We start from the raw sequence: 20160 nt of genomic DNA, 5'->3' as shown, positions 1-20160 counted from the left end.
GTCACATAGCCTCATAGGCTTAGTTACCATGTGGCTATGCAACATGAGTTACTAGTACATGACCACAACAGTTGAACCTGCAGCACTACGACCCAACGCGAGTCAGATCGGAACAGCATTGGACGGATATTATTACTATAGGCGATATACTTTGTACTAATCTGGTATATTCTATTGTACGATAAAATAATTGCTTGTATTATGTGCACTTGAAATCCATGTTATGATTATGAAAACATGAGAGTTCATTCTTGTAGGCAGTATATTCTTTTACACGACCACGCTATAACCGATACGCACTGTATTTGTCTTCTTGTCTTTTGTCAGTTTTGAGGCCTTGGCTTGGGCCGAATAGGGCCCCAGGGAGCCCTACAGGCTACAAGTCATAATGTCAGTACCGGTATGTGCTGGCTGGCTAGGCTCCCTGAGTCCCTGTCCGGTACTGATCACAAGGCAGTTTGGGTACGAGTCCCTGTTGGTCAATGGTCACAAAGATCACGACGATCGTAAATCTACGACATGACGTGTACCTGTTTTGCACGTTGCCAACTGACTGTGCGCATGCAACCGTTTGAAGTGGCCCTGGCCGCAAAGCAATGTTGCATTTTTGTTTTTGTGTACAATGACATGTACTCGATCGAGTCGTTTGTTCTTCAGAATCAGATGTTACGAATTTTTGGACTTTTCTCTTGCTGGCCAAGGAGCAATATTTGGTTATAAGATCGTCTGGCAACAGTTTTTCAGTCCTGTGTGCCACTTTTCGACGCTCGCAGTTATACTTCAGCTAGGTCGTTTGGCTCGTAGCCTCGCAGAGCAGGTCAAGCTAAATTGAAGGATACTCCAGGGTAGTGATGAATGTAAGAAGACACATGTAAGTTTTCGTCTTCTCTTCGAGGCCAGTCGACATCTCGTTGGTTGGGATAGTTCGTGGCGAGCACTGCAGAATGCGGAGTGGAGCACGCGTCAGCAGGGCTTGTGCTTTTGGGGCACGTTCTTGCCCACTTTTGACTTTAGTGTGGTTTTCCGTTCTGGTTTGATTTCATGTCAGTAAGCACAAAGTTGGACAATTCACCCCAATACAAGTCAAAGTTCGCGATGCAACCTCGAATGATCCATGGGGTCCTCCGACTGCTTTGCTAGCAGATATCTCTGATGCTGCTCAAAACCCGTAAGTAGCTTCGATTCGCCGTCTTGTTCTATCTCTGCTCGAGTACGAGAATACATCAGACTCGAGAGTTGTCAAAAGTGACAGCTTTTACTGTCAACATGATTGTATACTTGTACGTAGATCTACGTGTACGTGTACGTGTGCCGAAGACCCATAGTAGTAACGTGGTTACATTTTCTCGAATTCAGGAGAATAATAAATTATGTGGGCTGAAGCAGATCATTGTACTTGTGTGTAATTGTGCAGTCATCATGCATGCAAGAGTTATCTGTCATTAGTACAGCTTTAGTGTACAGTAGAGTCGCGCGTTGAAGAACGTGGAGCCCAAGAACGTCCAGCCTGAAATTCTAAGAACGCCACAGCCTAAAGTTAAGAACTGCGGTGTTGGTTTTCTGGCAGCTTGTGGGATACATATGATCCAGTACGGATTGTTTTTAAGAACGTGCTGTAAGAACGCAGCCAGATTGCAGAAAAAATAAGAACGCCCCAGGCTAACCCCTTGGAAACAACGTTCTTGGGCGTGCGACTCTACTGTACATGGTCATGTGCATGTAGCGGTATGATAGGGGATAATAGGTGATGGGATAATAGGTGATGGGATAATAGGTGATGGGATAATAGGTGATGGGATAATAGGTGATGGGATAATAGGTGATGGGATAATAGGTGATGGGATAATAGGTGATGGGATAATAGGTGATGGGATAATAGGTGATGGGATAATAGGTGATGGGATAATAGGTGATGGGATAATAGGTGATGGGATAATAGGTGCCTTGGGTACTAAGTACAACACGGTCTTGCTGCGTATGCACGGATGTTGTCTTATCAGAGTTCAACTACCAAAGGATGTACAGTAGAAGTCACTTAGTACGAACTCTGATAATACATACCCTTGCTTCATACGGACAATGTATGGAGCACTGGTGTATTGATCCGTACTGACGTGTGTGTTGGGATAAGAAGTACTTTGGATACTAAGTACACTTTCCTCCTGCCCACGGGGGGGGGGGCATCTTAGCAGAGTAGCACTGTACTCTGTACATGTAGTCATGTACAGAGTACAGTCCACCGCGTCATGCACAGCCCACCTCGTCATGCACAGTCCACCTCGTCTTGCACAGTCCACCTCGTCAATAACAACCTCAGTAGTGTAACACGAACTCGAGAATAATTACACAATCTTCAGACATTGTAGTGACCATTTGTCGGCATACTTTCAACGTCGCCATAACGACACTTTTCTCATGCACGATCGAGTGTCATCATTCGCAAGGTTGACTGTACGCATGTAGTACAGTCCAGCTTCACTAGATCGGGGCGCTGTGCAATAGTATCTACCTGGTCTCAAATGAATGTCTGAATGCGCCACTACAAGCCAGCTTGTGCAGGCTGTGGCGTTATGTTTCAATAGAACCTGGACATGCAATGACGTCAAATCCGCTTTATATGGGAGCGAGCTGAGTTGCAAAATGTCCATTTATGGGTAAAGTGCGAACAGAAATCCATATATAGAAGAACTTTGAATGGCAAATATTACTCGAAGAGGAAATTTCAAATCCCATGGTTCGAAATAACATAAATCCAATACTAATCGATTTTTTCGGTCAACAACTGCTTTGTGTTCTCACATTCTCGGAAGCAGAGCAGCTAATGTACATTTGTGACAAAATGAAATCCAGACCAGATGTGCACTTGCAGGATTATTCTGCGTGGTGGCAACCGTTGCGAGTTCCGTCGGGGGTAGAGACAGATTTTTACTTTTTTTTTGTTCATTTGCTGCACCGAAAGCCACTTGCAAAGCCTTGGCATTCTAAGTGCAGTCTCTAATGTATGTGTATGGGCTTATCAGAATTGTATCATGGCTGTGAAAGTGTCACTCTACATTGGTCTGGATTTTTGCTTGCTGTGGCATAGGTGGAAAGGACTTGACGTTGTTTGTCAGAATAATATTTCCCATGTGTCCAAAATACTTCTGTGTATTTCATTGTTTTTGTTCTTTTCTCGTTGCCCGTATCGTGCGTGCGGTCAGGGACATTCTCGATGAAATCTTTCAGATAATCTGGAAACGCCTCGGCGACGATGGAAAGAACTGGCGCCATGTCTTCAAGGTTGGTCTGTTTACTTGGCTTTCATGGAGGAGGAGGGGGGGGGGTGCAAGGGGTGGGGCACCTCATCACCATGCAGTTTTAAAAAGGTAGCTCAAACCTCTTAACAATTGACAGAAAGGTACCTGGGTTTTTGCTTTAACTCGAAGCTTGGGTTGTATATGGTCAACAATGGTATTCACTAGGGCTCAAACAGTTAGTCCGATTAACCGGTTTAAGACCGGTTTTGAAAAGATAAAGGTTAACCGTTTGTGTAAAGGTTACACGGGTACGAGCTGTGAAGCTGTCCAACGTAGCGGAGTGCTTCAGCAGTGTGGGAGGGAGGCTAGCGGCACGGATGATGCTGGTGAGGGCTTCCACATCTCCATCAGCGTGGTGGATCCTGAAAGTCAAATCAGGAACCAACTCCTGCTGCAACGTACCTGTACTGTATGACTTCAGCCCAGGCCTTGCTACCTTCAGCACTGTACCGGCAAACTATCAGCAAACCCAGTGAATGCGGATTTCAACTGGGAAGCTGCTGGTGTCAACTCATTTACAAAGATCTCTCGTCCTGCATGGTTATATAATAATAATAATAATAACTTTTTTAGGATGACCCAAAGGCAAATCGCCTATCGAGGGGTTCACCGCATTGAATGGTTGTGGTATGACAAAGCAAGGAGGCAACCATTGTGTGTGTGTGTGGGGGGGGGGGGGGGTTCGAACTATGCACAGTGAAGGGATAATTGTATGTACATGTACATGACCAAGGATAGGGTATACCGGACAAAGTTGCCATTTTTGGGAGCAGCGGATTGGGAAGTATAACAGTATTGTGGTAATGTTACAGTATTTTCAAAATGGCCGAGTTTGTCACTACTTCTGAGTTTTGTCTCTTCATGTTTATAAAAATCACACTTCTGTTTTTGTGGGCGACTTTCTCAGACATTTTTAGGGAAGAAGTGGGGTAAGTTCAAATGAATGGACTATAGGTGTTTATATCTTGATGTCTGTGCATATGCATCAGCCATTTGGTGACTGCTAACCTTGTCTTAATTAAGATGAAAGAACTGTCGGCTCTCTGGAAAGTATTGCACTTCACTTGTTTTACGCTCAGCTTGTTCTTCGCATTTGTTCCTGTGTTGCGTGTTTGCTCATAGTCCCTGGTGCTTGTTGAGTACCTCATCAAGACTGGCCCCTTGTCTATCATGGAAATGTGCTCTGCACAAGCATACTGCATCAATACACTGAAGAACTTCCAGTTCGAAGACAAAGATGGCAAGGACCATGGAGCTAACGGTGAGTGTCACCTGTGTTGCACCATACACTGCAGCCTCTGAGCCGGTTTTAAAGTGCTGCCAACTGAAATCCGACCCCTGGAGCGGTGCGCTCACATTGCAAAGACCCAGCGCGGGATTGTAACACTATGAAATAAGAGATGGCTAGATTCGGTGCTGCACTCTAGCACAAAAACCAGGGGTTGGGTTTCAGTTGCCACCACTATACTTAGGGCGTTCATCTGTGAGCAGGTCGGTTCAAGGTGACGCCGTGAAATGCTTACATCAGGTTTTACCCAAAATTGAATACCGTTTGGAAATCGTCGGAATGGTTCTGAACTGAGAACTGTGGTTGGATGGTTTCCAAGCGTGTGCTATGTGTTCGGTGACTCGCAATGCACATTGCAGTGGCGTATCCAGGTGGGGGATGAAGGGTGTGCGCGCCTAATAAAGCAACTTTCTGAGACGAAGGACTTGGGCAGGAAGACACCGGCATGAATCAACGAATTGTCTATGATTAATTATGTCGGTATGGGTTCCTACATGTTGTTTTACAACCAGGTGCTGTCTGCTGTCTGCTGTCTGCTGTCTGGTGTTGTCTAGAAACTAGTCCCAGTACATGTGTTGTTTGACAGACAAGTAGCTATTATCAAGAGTACATAACCCCAAGAGTATGCAACTCTGAACTCTGCATATGGGATCTGGAGTGGCGCGCTGCCTGCATTACGTAGCCACGGACTATGGGCCATTGTGTCATTATTGATCTGCTACGGCTTCCTGCTTCCTAATCCGCTTTCCTCGGAGACTTCGGGTGGTTTTGTGTGTGGTGTGTCACACACAGACATTGCCTTTGAGCTTACTTCGAAGTACCGTATTGCACGTGAAATTGTTGAGGCTAAACCGTAGGAAACTCAAATCCAGCCGGCTGGATAGTCATTTCATTATGCAATGCAGGCAAGCGTGCCGCGCAGGGCACCCATGAGTCGGAGATCCAGAGTTGCTCACTCTTGGGGCTATGTACTCTTGCGATTACTCTTTCTTGAAGCCATCACTAGGCGTCAGTGCAACAAAGGTTCTTGTGCCTTTAGATTTAAATATCGTTATGTACGTTGGAGTCCTTGGGCCAAGGTGCAATAAAAGTGACTTTTCGCTCCCGTTCAAGAGGGACGACGGCTTGCCATGTGCAAATGATAGAGATAAGTAGGGCTTTCAGGATCTGTATCACTTGACCCAGAAACATGGGGCTTTGTAGACCAAATCGACGAAATACTTCTTGAAGCATGTTACCATAGCAACCAAAGTGATAATTTCCAATTTAGGTATCTTGCAGATTGACTGTTAACATTATTGCTTTGGAATGAAGTAGACAATGAACACGGGCTGGACTGCGATGGTGTTGGTGCAGTGCATCGTTCCCTTCCCATCCAACGCCTCTTCATTCAGGTTGTCAACAACTTGAATGGCATGGAGAGATTGACAATATCCGGAAGGCCATCAGTAGCCTCCTCCTTGCTATGGGGTTTGTTTTCGGCCATCCGTGTCTCTCTCCCCAGCACCTGGCCGTACGCAATACTGTGACCGAATCTGTTGAGAATGGTCACTAACCGCTCGCTTCTGCAGAGATGGTGCACAGCCAAACCAAGAGCAACATGCTTTGGTGGTACGATCCATGTCTACTTTAACACTAGGTCCTGCGAAAATGACCTGACACACTCAGTCGATAGAGCAAGAGACTCTTATTTTTATACAATACAGTGTACTACTGCCGTGGACATGAAAATCCAGTCGATTGACCGGGGCCGGCGCCCTGAGCGCGCGTACAGAACGCTGCGTGCAGTGCACATGTTGATCTGATGATGCGACCACGTACCAGCGCATACATGCATGTGTGTACCGCTTATCCACGGCTGCATGGCCAGTGCCCTGGGGCAGCTAGATGTGCGACTGGATTTCCATGTCCACGACAGTAGTATTGTGTAGATCTGCTTTTATCAGATAACACGCAGTTACACCAGATCAGTACTTGTCGTCATTGCTGCTATGACTGCGGATTTGTTTTCTGCTTCTGTTGCTGGGCTCAGTGCGCGATAAAGCTAAACAGATATCAGCGTTGCTGAAAGATCCAGACCTGATGAGGGAACAGCGCAATTCAGCATTACAGGTGAGCGCATTGCCATGAGCACGTTTGCTGAGTGTGGTGTCTATCTAGCATTAATTTTGCTTGATTGCGTGTTTCTTCTTTGGAGTTGAAATTGAAAAGCAACATATCTCACTGTACATGTACAGGGATGAGAGCCGTACTTTTCTTGTTCATGAGAAATCCGGCCAAAAGCGCCTCCGCGGCTGATTCTCGGAACAATCATTTTCATTCAAGCAAATACAAACTGGATTGTGACCACCCCTACCAAAACGCCCTTTTGATATTGCCACTAGTGCAGTACCAATATGCAGGTCACCATCTGTATTTCTCTATAGTATTAGCATGCGCCTTTTGGTGCATTTGTATATGCCGATAAGGCGCGGCCCAGCCATGTCCCGGCAGAAATCGGACGCCGGGTCAGGGCTTATCAGCACATGTGAATGCTCAATGACCCGGCGCCGGCTAATCTTGGTTTGAGAATCGCCAATCATAGCCTTTTCCAGCATGTTGGAATTTCTCGCGCCTGTCTGCTTCCTTGCTCCTCTTCCCCATACTTGAGTCATTGATCCTGTGTACGCGTCCTGCCACTAATGACATCATCTGGCCTGGTCATGTTAGCGAGGAGGCGCACTGAACTGGAACTCTGCATTGGTCACAGCCGGTAGCTTTTTTGCATATAAATTTCAAGAGGTATGCCAACTTCTTCATGTGTGTGTGTGTGTGTGTGTGTGTGTGTGTGTGTGTGTGTGTGTGTGTGTGTGTGTGTGTGTGTGTGTGTGTGTGTGTGTGACTAAAACTGTAGGTGAAAAGGACATTTTCTGAGAAAGACCACTCACCGCATACAAGAGATTATTGCAGCCCTGAACCGTCCAAGATTGGACGCTCTGCGTAAGTCATAACTGTTATGTAGGAAAACAGTTTCCTCTGAGACAAAAATGCGATAATACTCATAAAAAGGACACACTTCAGGCTCATTACAAACATCTTGAAAGTTTTTGTCTTCACAAGTATACTTTCAAGCCTTCTCATCAGGTGAAATCCACTGTTCCTGTTCCTTTTCCCTTGCCTGTATTTCACCTGATGAGAAGGCTTGAAAGTATACTTGTGAAGACAAAAACTTTCAAGATGTTTGTAATGAGCCTGAAGTGTGTCCTTTTTATGAGTGTTATGTAGGAATTTTCTTTTATTGGGAGAGAAATGTATAGACAATGAAGCATCACATCCACGCATCTTCAGCACACCCTTAATAGTCTCTGCATAACAGAAGAAGAAAAGCACGTGCAATGGACCGACTGTCAGTCAATGGAGACTACTTGCAGCCCTGAAATCGCTGAAATATTGGATATTCTTGACAGAAGCCTTCTCTGAACTCTTTGTTTGAATAAGTGCAAGACAAATTGGGATCGGACAGGATTCCTGCAAAAATGCGACTAAAACAGACAAACTTGAACGGTGAAAGAGCATTGTCAGACCTCTGTGCCTTTCTTGTTCCGCTCTTCATGGTTAGATTAATTTCCAGACAAGTGCTATGGTTGTAAGTGGAGTAGAATACGATCTGGCTTTGCAAAGCAGATCACAGAATACTACTGCATGTGCATGTACTTCTCATACCGCTGTGAGTTACTTTAAAATACAGTACCAGTATTGTGTTACCACCTAGACTTACAGTATTGTGTTACCACCTAGACTTACAGTATTGTGTTACCACCTAGACTTACAGTATTGTGTTACCACCTAGACTTACAGTATTGTGTTACCACCTAGACTTACAGTATTGTGTTACCACCTAGACTTACAGTATTGTGTTACCACCTAGACTTACAGTATTGTGTTACCACCTAGACTTACAGTATTGTGTTACCACCTAGACTTACAGTATTGTGTTACCACCTAGACGTGCTTTTACGCTTGCTTGTTGCAGGAGTATTACGGCACTATCTGGGCAGGAAAAGAACCTTGACACACAACTGTAAGTCAACAACTGTCCAGTGCTTTCTATGCACACGCTTTCTATGCACTCCAGCACCTTACCTGTAGCCAGGGATGCACTGAATAAGGCTCCAAAACGACATTTTTGTATCGAGAGACAGTTCTGCTTTCCTAGTTTGCCATACAGTGGGGAAGAATATTGAAGCGTGCCCATTCCCGCGGCAGCTCCCAATCTGCTGATGGTGTTCTTCACTTTTTTTATATGTATGTCCTGGTTCTACTTCTCCAGCCATGGCTCCTCAGGTGGCAGACCAAGAGCAGCTAACCAGTGGGAGGCAGAGGCACAGCGACAGACTGCAGCACTGCAGATAAACACACACGGCGAGAAGTTGTCTGCAAGGTCAGCACCGTGCCTTTGAGAATTGGCCTGGTAGTTCTTCTTAACAGTTAGTGATTGTACACTGTTGGCAGTTATGGTTCCTTGATCCCCTTATCATCTGGAGGTCTGTTCTGTTTCAAGTGTTGTAATGTTCCTATGGCCATTATCGTTTCTTTCCCTGTTGTTGCTCAGTGAGATTGAAGAGCGTCTTGCGGAGAAAGCGAAAGCGCTCAGCTTGATAACGTCAGGTAAGTGCTGGTTCTGGCAGCTGCTTATAAACAAATGCCTTTATGAAGTCTCATCATACCACCACCGTCACCGTACTTTCAGTGGTTAAGGTAGTTCGGGACACCTTTGCTCCAAAATCGCTTTTTGTCAGATCTCGACCAAACTTTGGTAGTAGATGCTGTAGACTATTGACTATACAGGGCTAACTTCAAAGTGCCAATCTTGAACCCCGAATATTTTGTGTACACTGGACAAAATGGCGATAGTGTCGCGAACTACCTTAAGTCTGGTATCAGCACTGTTTAATTGCCGTTCAACGACTTCCTTTGCCCAGGCATGTCAGTGTCAGAACCTGCTATACGGACACAAGCTGCGTCAGCCGATCCCTGGGGAGTGCCAACGAATGCTGCTGCCGCTACTACTGCTAAGTCAACTGCTACCCGGCCGACTTCATCCTCCCAGACCGACGCATGGGGATCTGCAAAACCTGCAAAACCAGCAGCGCCCGCTCACAACGACCCATGGTCAGTGCGCTACGAGTATGCATGGACATTGCTTCACACTGCGTTCACTTAGAAGGGTGGGTGATGTCAGGGACGAACTCTTCTCTCTCTCTCTCTCTCTCTCTCTCTCTCTCTCTCTCTCTCTCTCTCCTCTCTCTTTCTTTCTTCCCTGGACCACCCTGGTGCAGAGCGTGCACATAGTCTGGATACTAGTAGTGGCCAGTGGGGAAGGCTGGCGGTGACTAGACTGTTTCTTTGTCTTGCAATACAATAATAGACAGTGTGTGCAATTGAACGGTGCAAATGCGACTAGAAAAGAGTCATCAGGTCTTGTTGGAGGTGTCACAGTGAGTGGGTGTGTGAGTCAATAACATCTGATATTTTGCCTTAGTCCAGCTTCAGCCGAAATGCCAAGGGGGGGGGGGGGGGGTTGAAGCCATCATTTGTGCCAGTGTTGGTTCCATGTTGTGCTCCGGTCTCATTTTCCTGGATCGTATGTGAGAGGTGGAAAATGAAAATGAAAGATAAGCGTTGAAGTGTGAAGAAATGTAGCAGGCGTATGATGTATCGCAACAACAATAGACAGCCAATAGACATCATTTAGGAGTTGCTGACGACCTACAACCTGCGTTTCTTCACACGTGCACCTTTTCTTTGTCCTTTTTTCAACTATACATCCCAAGCGTACGTTTTTTCCTCATATTTTGCAGTATTACGTACTACCAGGTAGTACCATAGAGCATAGAATGCCATAGAGCATAGAGTACCATAGAGCATAGAATTGTTAGGTCCTGGAAATCACCGTATGCACTTGTTTTCTGTCGAACTCGGGCTGTGGTTAAAATCGCAAAACCTACAGACGGCTCTCAAGTAATGCATTGTGTCTTCTTTGTTTACAGGGCTAGTCCTCAAGCAGCAATGGATGCATTCGGCTGTCCTACCTTCTCTGCTGCGGCACCCGTTACCCCTGGTAGTAAGGCAGTGCCAGGCCAGCAGGAAGACGAGGATGCTTTTGGCTCTCCTGCGTTTGGTTCTCCTGCAATGACGCGCCACACCAGGAGTCAACATGATTTGCCGGCGCAGGGATTCAGTTTTCAAGAGAACCAACTTTCTCCCGCCGGCAGCCAGAGCTCTGTGGCGCATCCGCCTTTAAGTCACACTGCTTCGGCACCATCGGCTCGCCAGTTTGCTCCTCAGCAGCCTGTTGTTCAGGGCATGCCTAGTCCTCTTGCCACCGGACCGCAGGCTTTCGCTGGCATGTCAGGCCAATTTCCCGCCGACCAACAAGCAGCACAGCAGCAGATGCAGCAGCAGCAACCAGTCGAATATTCTCCGTCACCCTCCCCCGTGGTAAGCTTGGAAGAGCTTTCATCAAGTATGCTTTGATCTGAGTACTACAAAACAATGCATAGTGCTGCTCAATGAAATCCAGTCGTGTCACACACTCAAGTACGCGCCGGGCGTTGCGCAGCCCTAGGCCTGCGAATACTGGGCTTCGAAATAGTGCAAGGCGCAAACTTTGAGTGGCGCAACTGGATTTCAGTGAGCAGTACCGAACATGAACATGTTGCAAGTTTTGTGCTATACTTCTGCTGTGTGTTATTTATAGTATTTTGACTGAATTTATGAGTATTATAACACCAAGGTGTGCAGCTGTGTGTCACTTTCTGCATGGAGGTTTGTCGTAACGAAATCCAAACTTCTTTCGTCAGTAGCACACTGTTGTAGAGCGCACAGGTGATTGGCGTGCGCCACGGGTACGGGTTGTGCACAGCGCAATCATGGATCTACCTGCACCAAGACTGTACAGGCCGTGGGTTGTTAGAACCTGACAGTCATTGTGATGACGTAATGTTTGGATGTTCCAGCACATTGGTGGTGGTGATGGTGGCGGTGGGTAAAGATTACACCAGTTTTGACAGACCTAACTACAATGTTCCAAGATGGCATTGCAGCTGTAGTGTAATTGATCATTGAACATTCACTCCACGACGGTGTTTGTATCAGCTGCAACCAGTTTCTTTCTCGATGTGATCAACACCTAGCTACTGCACCAGGGGCGTCGCGCACGGTACGGTCACTACGGTATTGACCGTACCACTTTTTGTCCCAAGTACCCTGTAAATCAATAAAATGCACTGGTCTGGGATCTAAATTTCCAAATTTTCGCCTCAGCCACCACTCCCCCACGAGTAAATTGTACTTCAGATGGCTGACCGTACCACACTAAAATACCTTCCGACGCCCCTGTGCACGATGTGTACCCTTGCTACTGTAACTTAACGACTTTCTGTCTCCATTCCGTTGTCTAGGATACCAAGCCAGCCTTCCTAGATGATCACGACTGCGCATTGGTCAACTTAGACAATCTCCTGACTGCTAAGGAGAGGCCTGTTACACCAAAGCAGCCAAACTCCCTTAACCATATACGCACCAGTCAGTCATCCCCTACGCCAGGCAATTTAGGCAACGCTGCTTCGGGTAAGTTTTTCCATTGCAACTCCCCACCCATCATGGCATGTTCTTTGCTGAAATATTTCTACCGTAAAAGTCCGTAAATAAGTACGTATTTACTTTCGAATTTAGTGGTCACACCCGTGCTAACTTTCGGACGGGTACTGACTTTCGGGCATGAACTAATTTTCGGACCGGACTTGTTTGTAGTGGAGAAGTCTTTTTTATGTCGATGTACATGCGAAGTGCTGCATGTGCGACCCTTACCGGTACTTATTTCGGGCAGTATGTTTATTGGGCTTGACTTGACTTCAACAGACAGAGTCAAAAGAATGAAGGGGGTATTTATATTAGGCGGGTACATATACTTATTTACGGACTTTTACGGTAGTACAGTAGAACTCTCCGTATCCGGGCACGTTGGGATCAGGCACTTCCCGTACTCAGTAATCAGTAACTGCCCACAATTCAGAACCTACATATACCTACAGATTGCACGCAAGTAGCCATGTTTTTATGCCAAACCTTATTTGGTGCCGTTTTTTGTTCAAAAACCAATATTTGTGACTCTGGCGGAAACAGAAAGGTGCCTGCTTGACGGCAGTGCCTGGATCTGGGGCACCTGGATTCGAGGATTGTCACCATGGTTACTGTGTTGCTATTACTACTAGTACCTCTGACAAGCGAAACTTGGCGCGTTTTGTGCTTTTTGATTTGTTGTGGTTGTACCACAAGGCTGCAATTCTAGTGCGAGGCACGGCCTCGAATCGATGTATACGGGTGCAAGAAGCCAAGCGTTGAGCTGGCGAGTGGCACGTGCATGGCGATTCTCACATTCAAGAGGTACACAGTGTGCTGAGGCAGGCGAGTCTCTCCTGTACCAGTACGACGGTGCGCGCCCTCAAACTTCGAAGGAGAATCATCCTGCTTTCGCGCTTAGAAGCAAAACCAAGTTGTTCTCGCTCCCTCTGCGTGGTCACTCGCACAGAGTACAGATGTCTTTGTCAACGAACTGGCGATTTTCAATAGGCTCCAGAGCGATGTGTGTCCGGTGAGTAAGGAAAATCTCCTGGAATTGCCAGCGGTAATGTTGGACTCGCTTGGTTGGCGAGAAGACGCAGCCGAAACGGTGGAGTCCATGTGGAGGTGTTTGCACGTTTCATACCATGGCATTCTGGAGAGTGGCGGCCAAAATTACTACCCTCAACATCGTAGCTCGCGCACTGCACGCAGGAGCGACATCGAGAGCTGTAGAGCGATCACAGCTGAGGTGCTTGCTGCAGCTGAATCTGCTTTAGTCGTATTCGTCCAAAGACAGTGACAATTCTTCTCCCCAAGAAGCTGCGATCTCAGATCCAGAGGAGCGTGATTCAGACTAACTGATGTATTTACGAGTAATGTTCTTGTTGAACAATCAAGTTGTATTTTGGTGAGTCAATCATTACTTTCGATCGTAAAGTGTGAGATAGTTCGAGTGATTGAAGTAAAAAAAAACGCGCCAAGTTTCACTTGTCGGAGGTAGTAGAACGTTTGAGTTGAAGTGTATAAGCAGGGTGCTGAGTCCACAGCTTCGCTTATGCTGAATGGCTTGGATGAGGGGAGAAATTACTGAAACGATTGTTGAAAAAGCCAGCAAGCAAGCATTCCACACGGGCAGTTGGGACAGGTTGTGTTGGTCACATGTCCACAAGTTGGATAAGGTTCTTTATTCAAGGCTGTCCACACAGTGACACTGTACTGACTTCTTGACTGTCCATGCATGTAGTTATTTATGCATATTGCTGTCACGGCTGTTGTGTCTCTAACCAAGAGACTGGGTTCACACGTAGAGTTTACATACAAGTTTATTCTACGGTTGCAAAGCAATAAGAAGCGTTCAGGTATGATTGTGCTAGAGGATATAGAAGTTGTATCCCGCGTGCGGGATGCGTTGGTTGTTGGGTGGCAGTACAATGAATTGCTATAGAGAGTTCATGCCTAAGCGGTTGTGGTTTTAGGGTGGATCAATAGTACTTGCAATTAGATGAATACATGTCTGGTACATACACTACATTCCTCCCCTAAATGTTATGGTACATGTTGAGCTACGAGGTATTCCTATACGGCATAACATTTAATGCACAAGAAGAAGAAGCGGATGAGCTGAGAGCACGGGCCAGCAATTGTGTGAGCAAGAAGCAATTCAGTCTCTCAGGCGAGCCGGCAGGACTCGGGCTCTCGGCGGGGTTCAGTCGTATATTGTGCCAGCGGCGACTGGACCTGCTGCGTTGCCGGAGTTGCTGCTACTGGTGTTTGCGCAGGCGGAGGTGTTGGAGTAGCAGCGGCTTGGACACTGGGTGGTGTCGGAACACTAGCTGGCGAATGAGCAGTCGGAAAGCACAAACTGTGATCCGGTTCTGCCACGGACGGCAAAGGCGCTGTGTTCATCGGTACGGATGATTGCGGAGCGGAGTCGGCTGACCGGAGCTGTTCAACATGGCGCCTCCATTGCTGGTCTGGGCCAACTTCCACTGTATAGTGGCGGGAGCCGTGTACCGCTTGCACTGTGCCCTGAATCCACGGGTGTGGTGCGTTGGTGCGGTAGTCACGTACCATGACGGTGTCATCCACAGCAAACGTGCGCTCACGGTTCGCTGATCTTGCACTACGCTGAGCTGTCTGTTTCTTAGCAACAGATGCCTGGACACTGGGTTGAACCAGCGACAGCCGAGTGCGTAGCTCCCGGTGCATTAGCAGGGATGCTGGTGTGGCATTCGTTGTAGCATGGGGTGTGGTGCGATAGGCCAACAGGAAGCGAGGCAAGAACTCAAGTGGTGCTGTGGCAGAATGGGACCTGAGCGCCTGCTTCATTGTACGCACAAATCGTTCAGCCAACCCGTTAGTCGCTGGGTGGTACGGTGCTGAGAACGTGTGCGTTATGCCGTTGGCTTCTGTGAAACGGCGGAACTCATCGGCAGTAAACTGCGGGCCGTTGTCACTCACGATCTGGTCCGGCAGGCCATGTTGAGCAAACACTTCTCGGAGACGGCGTATGGTAGCCGGGGCAGTGGTGCTGCTCATTGGGAGCACTTCTGGCCACTTACTGTGGGCGTCCACCACAATCAGCCACATGTGCCCTTGGAACGGCCCGGCAAAATCAATGTGGAGACGCTGCCATGGCTTGGACGGCCACTCCCAGGGATGTAGCGGTGACTTTGGTGGCGCCGCCTGGTGTGCCTGACAGCCAAGGCAGGCCTTGCCGGTCTGCTCGATGGCTGTGTCGATGCCTGGCCACCATACAAAGCTGCGGGCTAGTGCTTTCATCCGAACCAGCCCAGGATGGCCACTGTGCAGCTCCTCCAGTACTCGGTGGCGCAGTGGGGGAGGAATGACGACACGGATTCCCCACATGACACACCCTTGGTGTAGGCCCAGCTCATCTTTGCGTCGTACAAACGGTTGCATGTCACCGTCGGTTGTTGACAGGGCCCGTCCGGTGCTGACACTGGTTAGGACCTTGGCGAGAACTGGGTCACGGTTTGTGTGACGCGCTATTTCAGCTGCCGTGACTGGAAGCGGGTCGATCTGGGCCATGTTGAACACGTCTGCCCAGTCTAGGCTCTCATCCTGTGGTGAGTGTGGCAACAGTAGTCATGACAGGCCGTCAGCGTTTGCATGCTCGGCTGATTTGCGGTACTTGATCTCATAACTCATGCTTGCTAGGAAGATAGCATACCGCTGTAGGCGGGCCGTCGTCATGGCTGGCAATCCCTTGCTAGGACTGAAGATGGCTGTCAGCGGCTCATGGTCCGTCAGCAGGACGAACGGTCGGCCAAACAGGTACGTGTGGAATTTGCGGACGCCCCAGACAATAGAGAGCGCCTCCTTATCGATCTGGGCGTACCGCTTCTCGGTGTCCGTCAGGGACCGTGACACGAAGGCAATCGGCCTTTCCGTACCATCCGGCATGATGTGCGAGAGCACCGCCCCCAGGCCATATGGCGATGCGTCGGTTGTTGAGTGGATGCAGGGTCGTGGAGCAGTCTTTGAGGAAGCGCTGGTAGTAGCACACCATGCCCAGAAAGCTCCGTAGCTGGGACACGTTCTGCGGTGCTGGGGCTTCGTTGATAGCCTTGACCTTGCCATCAGTCTTGCGCAAGCCGTGGCGACTGACAATGTGTCCACAGTACTCAACTTGGTCTGCAAAGAACGTGCACTTGGCCGGGTTGACTCTCAGGCCGTGGTCCGACAGACGACTCAGGATGCTTTCCACATTGTCCAGGTGGTCATCGTCGTTGCGGCCGGTGACAATAATGTCGTCCAGTAGGCAGGCCTGGCTTGGGACGCCGTGCAAGATGCGGTCGATAGCCTGTTGCCAGAGCGCTGGGGCAGAGGCAACACCGAACCCGAGTCGGTTGAGCTGATACAGGCCCTTGTGCGTCGTGAGTGTGAGGAGTGGTTTGGATGCGTCATCCATCTCCATTTAGAGGTATGCCTGCTTTAGGTCGATTTTGGTGAATCGCTGGCCTCCAGCCAGGGTGGCGAAGACATCTTCCACGCGTGGTAGCGGGTGCTGGTCCACCTTCAGGTGTGGATTCAATGTGGCTTTGAAATCTCCACAGAGACGAACTGAGCCGTTGGGCTTCGTCACAGGCACAATAGGTGTCGCCCACTCACTCCACTGTACCTTACTCACGATACCCAGACCTTCCAGCCTGTCCAGTTCAGCTTCCACCTTTGGCCGCATGGCGTAGGGCAATGGGCGCGCCTTGAGGAAGCGAGGGCTTGCATCGTCCTTCAGCTGGAGACGAGCCTTGGCGTCCTTGAGCTTGCCAAAGTCGTCGCTGAACACATCGGAGAATTTCTCCTTGAGCTGCTCAAGACGCGTACCTGCTGATCCTGGATGCTGCTGGCCAGGGGACACGGTTGCGGAGGGGACGTCAGCCATCTCGACCTGGAACAAGCGCTGCCAGTCGAGAGCGATGTGGGCAAGCAGGTCCCGGCCACAGAGCGCTGGCCCCTGCGTGTCCACCACATGCAGTGGTAGCTCCGCGGATTGATGGTAGTATTCCACGCGTGCTACGAACGTTCCGCGAGGATGCACGGGCTCGCCGGTGTACGTACGCAACTTCAGCTTGCTCGCGGTGAGAGGCGAGGCAGACAGCGACTTTCGATAAATCGCACTCGGAATGATTGACACCGCAGCTCCAGTGTCGACCTGCATGCGGACCGACTGGCCATTGACGATAGCATCAATCCAAAGTGCCTTCCGCACGGTCGTGGGTGTCGTTTCATCCGTGGCGACTGCTGGCGCTTGAAGGACGTCTGCGGCTAGAAGAGAAAGTGAATTGAACTCGTCGTCGTCCGCGACATCGACAGCCAAGCTGTGGCAGGCGCTGCTACCACTTGAGCGTTTCGCTGAGTCTGTCGATCTTTCCGCAAGGCGCTTCTTGCAAACCTTGCGGAGGTGCCCAGTCTTCCTGCAGTGGCGGCATTCATATGCCTTGAAGGGACATTCACTTGCGCCGTGTGCCGTCGAGCCACAGCGGAAGCATGCTGAATATCTCGTACGGGATTGACCAGAGTTCGCGGACTTCGCACCTCCGAACGATGATCTGCCAGCACGACGATGTTGGCTTTGTTGCGATGTGCCCAGAACGTGTACACCAGCAGCAGTGGCACTGCCCGCGAGCTCGGATGCATTGCGAGTGGCTACCTCCAGGCTGTTGGCTTTCTCGATGGCGGTCTTCAGAGTGAGGTCCTTCTCTGCCAACAGAACTTTGCAAAGAGCTTGACTCCTGATACCACACACGAAACGATCCCGCAGCGTGGTATCCAGGACATCGCCAAACTCACAGAATCGTGCCAACCGTCGGAGCTCCGCGAGGTAGGCATTTACTGACTCTCCTTGGCGTTGATCCCGCTTGTGGAAACGGTATCGTTCCGCGATCACCTAGGGCTTCGGAGCACAATGCGCAGCCAGCGCGTCGGACAGCTCCTTCAGCGTCTTGTCCTTCGGTTTGTCCGGGCTGACCAGGTCAGCCAACAGTTTGTAGGTCAAGCCACCAATCAGGGTCAGGAAGGTGGCTACTTGCCTGTCTTCGGCCACATTGTTGGCAGCGAAGTACTGCTCGACGCGGTCATAGTACGTAGACCAATCCGCCGTTCCAACCGAAAATGGTTCCAATTGCAACGGCCATCTTCGTCGCCAGTTGTGTCTCTAACCAAGAGACTGGGTTCACACGTAGAGTTTACATACAAGTTTATTCTACGGTTGCAAAGCAATAAGAAGCGTTCAGGTATGATTGTGCTAGAGGATATAGAAGTTGTATCCCGCGTGCGGGATGCGTTGGTTGTTGGGTGGCAGTACAATGAATTGCTATAGAGAGTTCATGCCTAAGCGGTTGTGGTTTTAGGGTGGATCAATAGTACTTGCAATTAGATGAATACATGTCTGGTACATACACTACAACGGCCACCATTTAATTCCCTTGTTTTCGTTTCTCCTGTCACATCCTACATGTGTGTGTGCTATTAGCTGACGGGACTATCCTGCCCAGTCCGTTGATTCCAGCACCCGATTCCAACCAGCCACGCGTACAGCCCGGCAGAACGTGGAGCTCTACCAACATGGCCCCCACCAACAGCATGGGCATGGGTGGTATGGCCCCTGCCAACATGGCAATGGGTGGTATGGCCCCTGCCAACATGGCAATGGGTGGTATGGCCCCTGTCAACATGGCAATGGGTGGTATGGCCCCCGGCAACATGGCAATGGGTGGTATGGCACCTGTCGGTATGGCTCAGGTTGCCATGGTACCCACAGGCATTCCTCCTGTTGCTGTGGCATCGGCTGGCATGGGAGTGGTGCCTGTGTCCAGCGTTGGCTCTATGGGAGGTGGTGGGATGCAGTACGCTGGCATGATGCCACCCACTGGCATGCCTCCCCTTTCTGCAGCGACGTCCATGCCCATGCAGCAACAACACCACCAGCAGCAGCAAGCGCCCATGTATGCGGGTCATCAGCAGCAGCAGCAGCAGTTTATGCAGCAATCTGCAGGTAACAATCCTTTCTTCCGATGAGCAAGGTATGCAGCAGTGCCGTTGATCACGGGCACTGCAGTTTGAAACCACTATTTATTTTGTTCCACAACCCATAGCAACAGGCACCGGATATTGACATACGTATTTTTTTCTTCCTTTCATGACGGACACCACTTTCTGCTCAATTACCAATCGGAGATGAGCGGGGGATGTGCTTGCCAATTTGACCAGTCCTCTTTGCTATCAACGCTAGTGTTAGGCCTTGAGCTCGCGCCGCAGTGCATTTAGAAACTGCATGGCAGCTATTTGCTATGTTTAGACTCTAGGACCCTGCTGTGCCCCCGCCGCCCCCCAGCCTGTAGGCAATCACGGCGGCAGTATCCGTTTACCCTGCCTTCCGCTATTTTCCGGCCATTGGCTCCTTGCCACGTTTCTCACATTCTTTGCTGCGTTATTTTTCATAGGCATTGTATAAGCACCATTGCATGTCTTCATAGGCACTGTAAACACGACCGCGTGTATTTTTTTGTCATTGAAGACTGGCGGACTCCCGACACTTTTCAACTATTTTTGAACCGCATGCCCAGATGTGGCCTCCACTGCCACTTCACCACTGATACTCAGCGTTGCTTTGATTCGATGAGCACTTGAGCACGGACTTGTTTCCCTGTGTGTGCTGGGTGGGTGGGTGCGTGCGCCTGTGTGTATGGATGCGGGTATGGATGTGCTCATACCGTATGTCAGTGCCTTTAAAGCCATGGCCTTGTATTCGAAATACCGCTGCTTTCCTAGGTATTTTAGATGCAAAATGACTCACCCACTACGCCATGCCATAAAAGTCAAAGTCCACACAGAAGTTTCATTGTTTCAATCTAAATCCACTTGTCCACCCTTCCTGCTCGGCTGTAAGTGTGTTAGCATAGTACTTATTCCTTCGTTTTTACAAAACATACTTCGAATGCCATTTCA

The 20160-nt window shown here is 49.1% G+C and overlaps 1 protein-coding gene across 1 annotated transcript; it reads left to right on the top strand.

The window, feature by feature from the left end:
- The first annotated feature begins 651 nt into the window (after window positions 1-651).
- LOC135814170 (epsin-1-like) lies at window positions 652-19849 on the top strand. Its single transcript, XM_065327249.1, has 13 exons — window positions 652-871; window positions 1049-1168; window positions 3201-3279; window positions 4419-4557; window positions 6617-6696; window positions 7478-7563; window positions 8597-8644; window positions 8894-9004; window positions 9176-9231; window positions 9546-9735; window positions 10614-11064; window positions 12027-12195; window positions 18686-19849. Exons 1-13 carry the CDS (start codon window positions 852-854, stop codon window positions 19228-19230), a joined length of 2094 nt encoding a protein of 697 aa, XP_065183321.1. The 5' UTR covers window positions 652-851; the 3' UTR covers window positions 19231-19849.
- The last annotated feature ends 311 nt before the right edge of the window (window positions 19850-20160 follow it).

The sequence above is a fragment of the Sycon ciliatum genome, chromosome 4 (genome assembly GCF_964019385.1).
Source record: "Sycon ciliatum chromosome 4, ocSycCili1.1, whole genome shotgun sequence".
NCBI classification, from domain to species: domain Eukaryota; kingdom Metazoa; phylum Porifera; class Calcarea; order Leucosolenida; family Sycettidae; genus Sycon; species Sycon ciliatum.
This window is presented reverse-complemented; position numbering and strand designations above follow the sequence as displayed.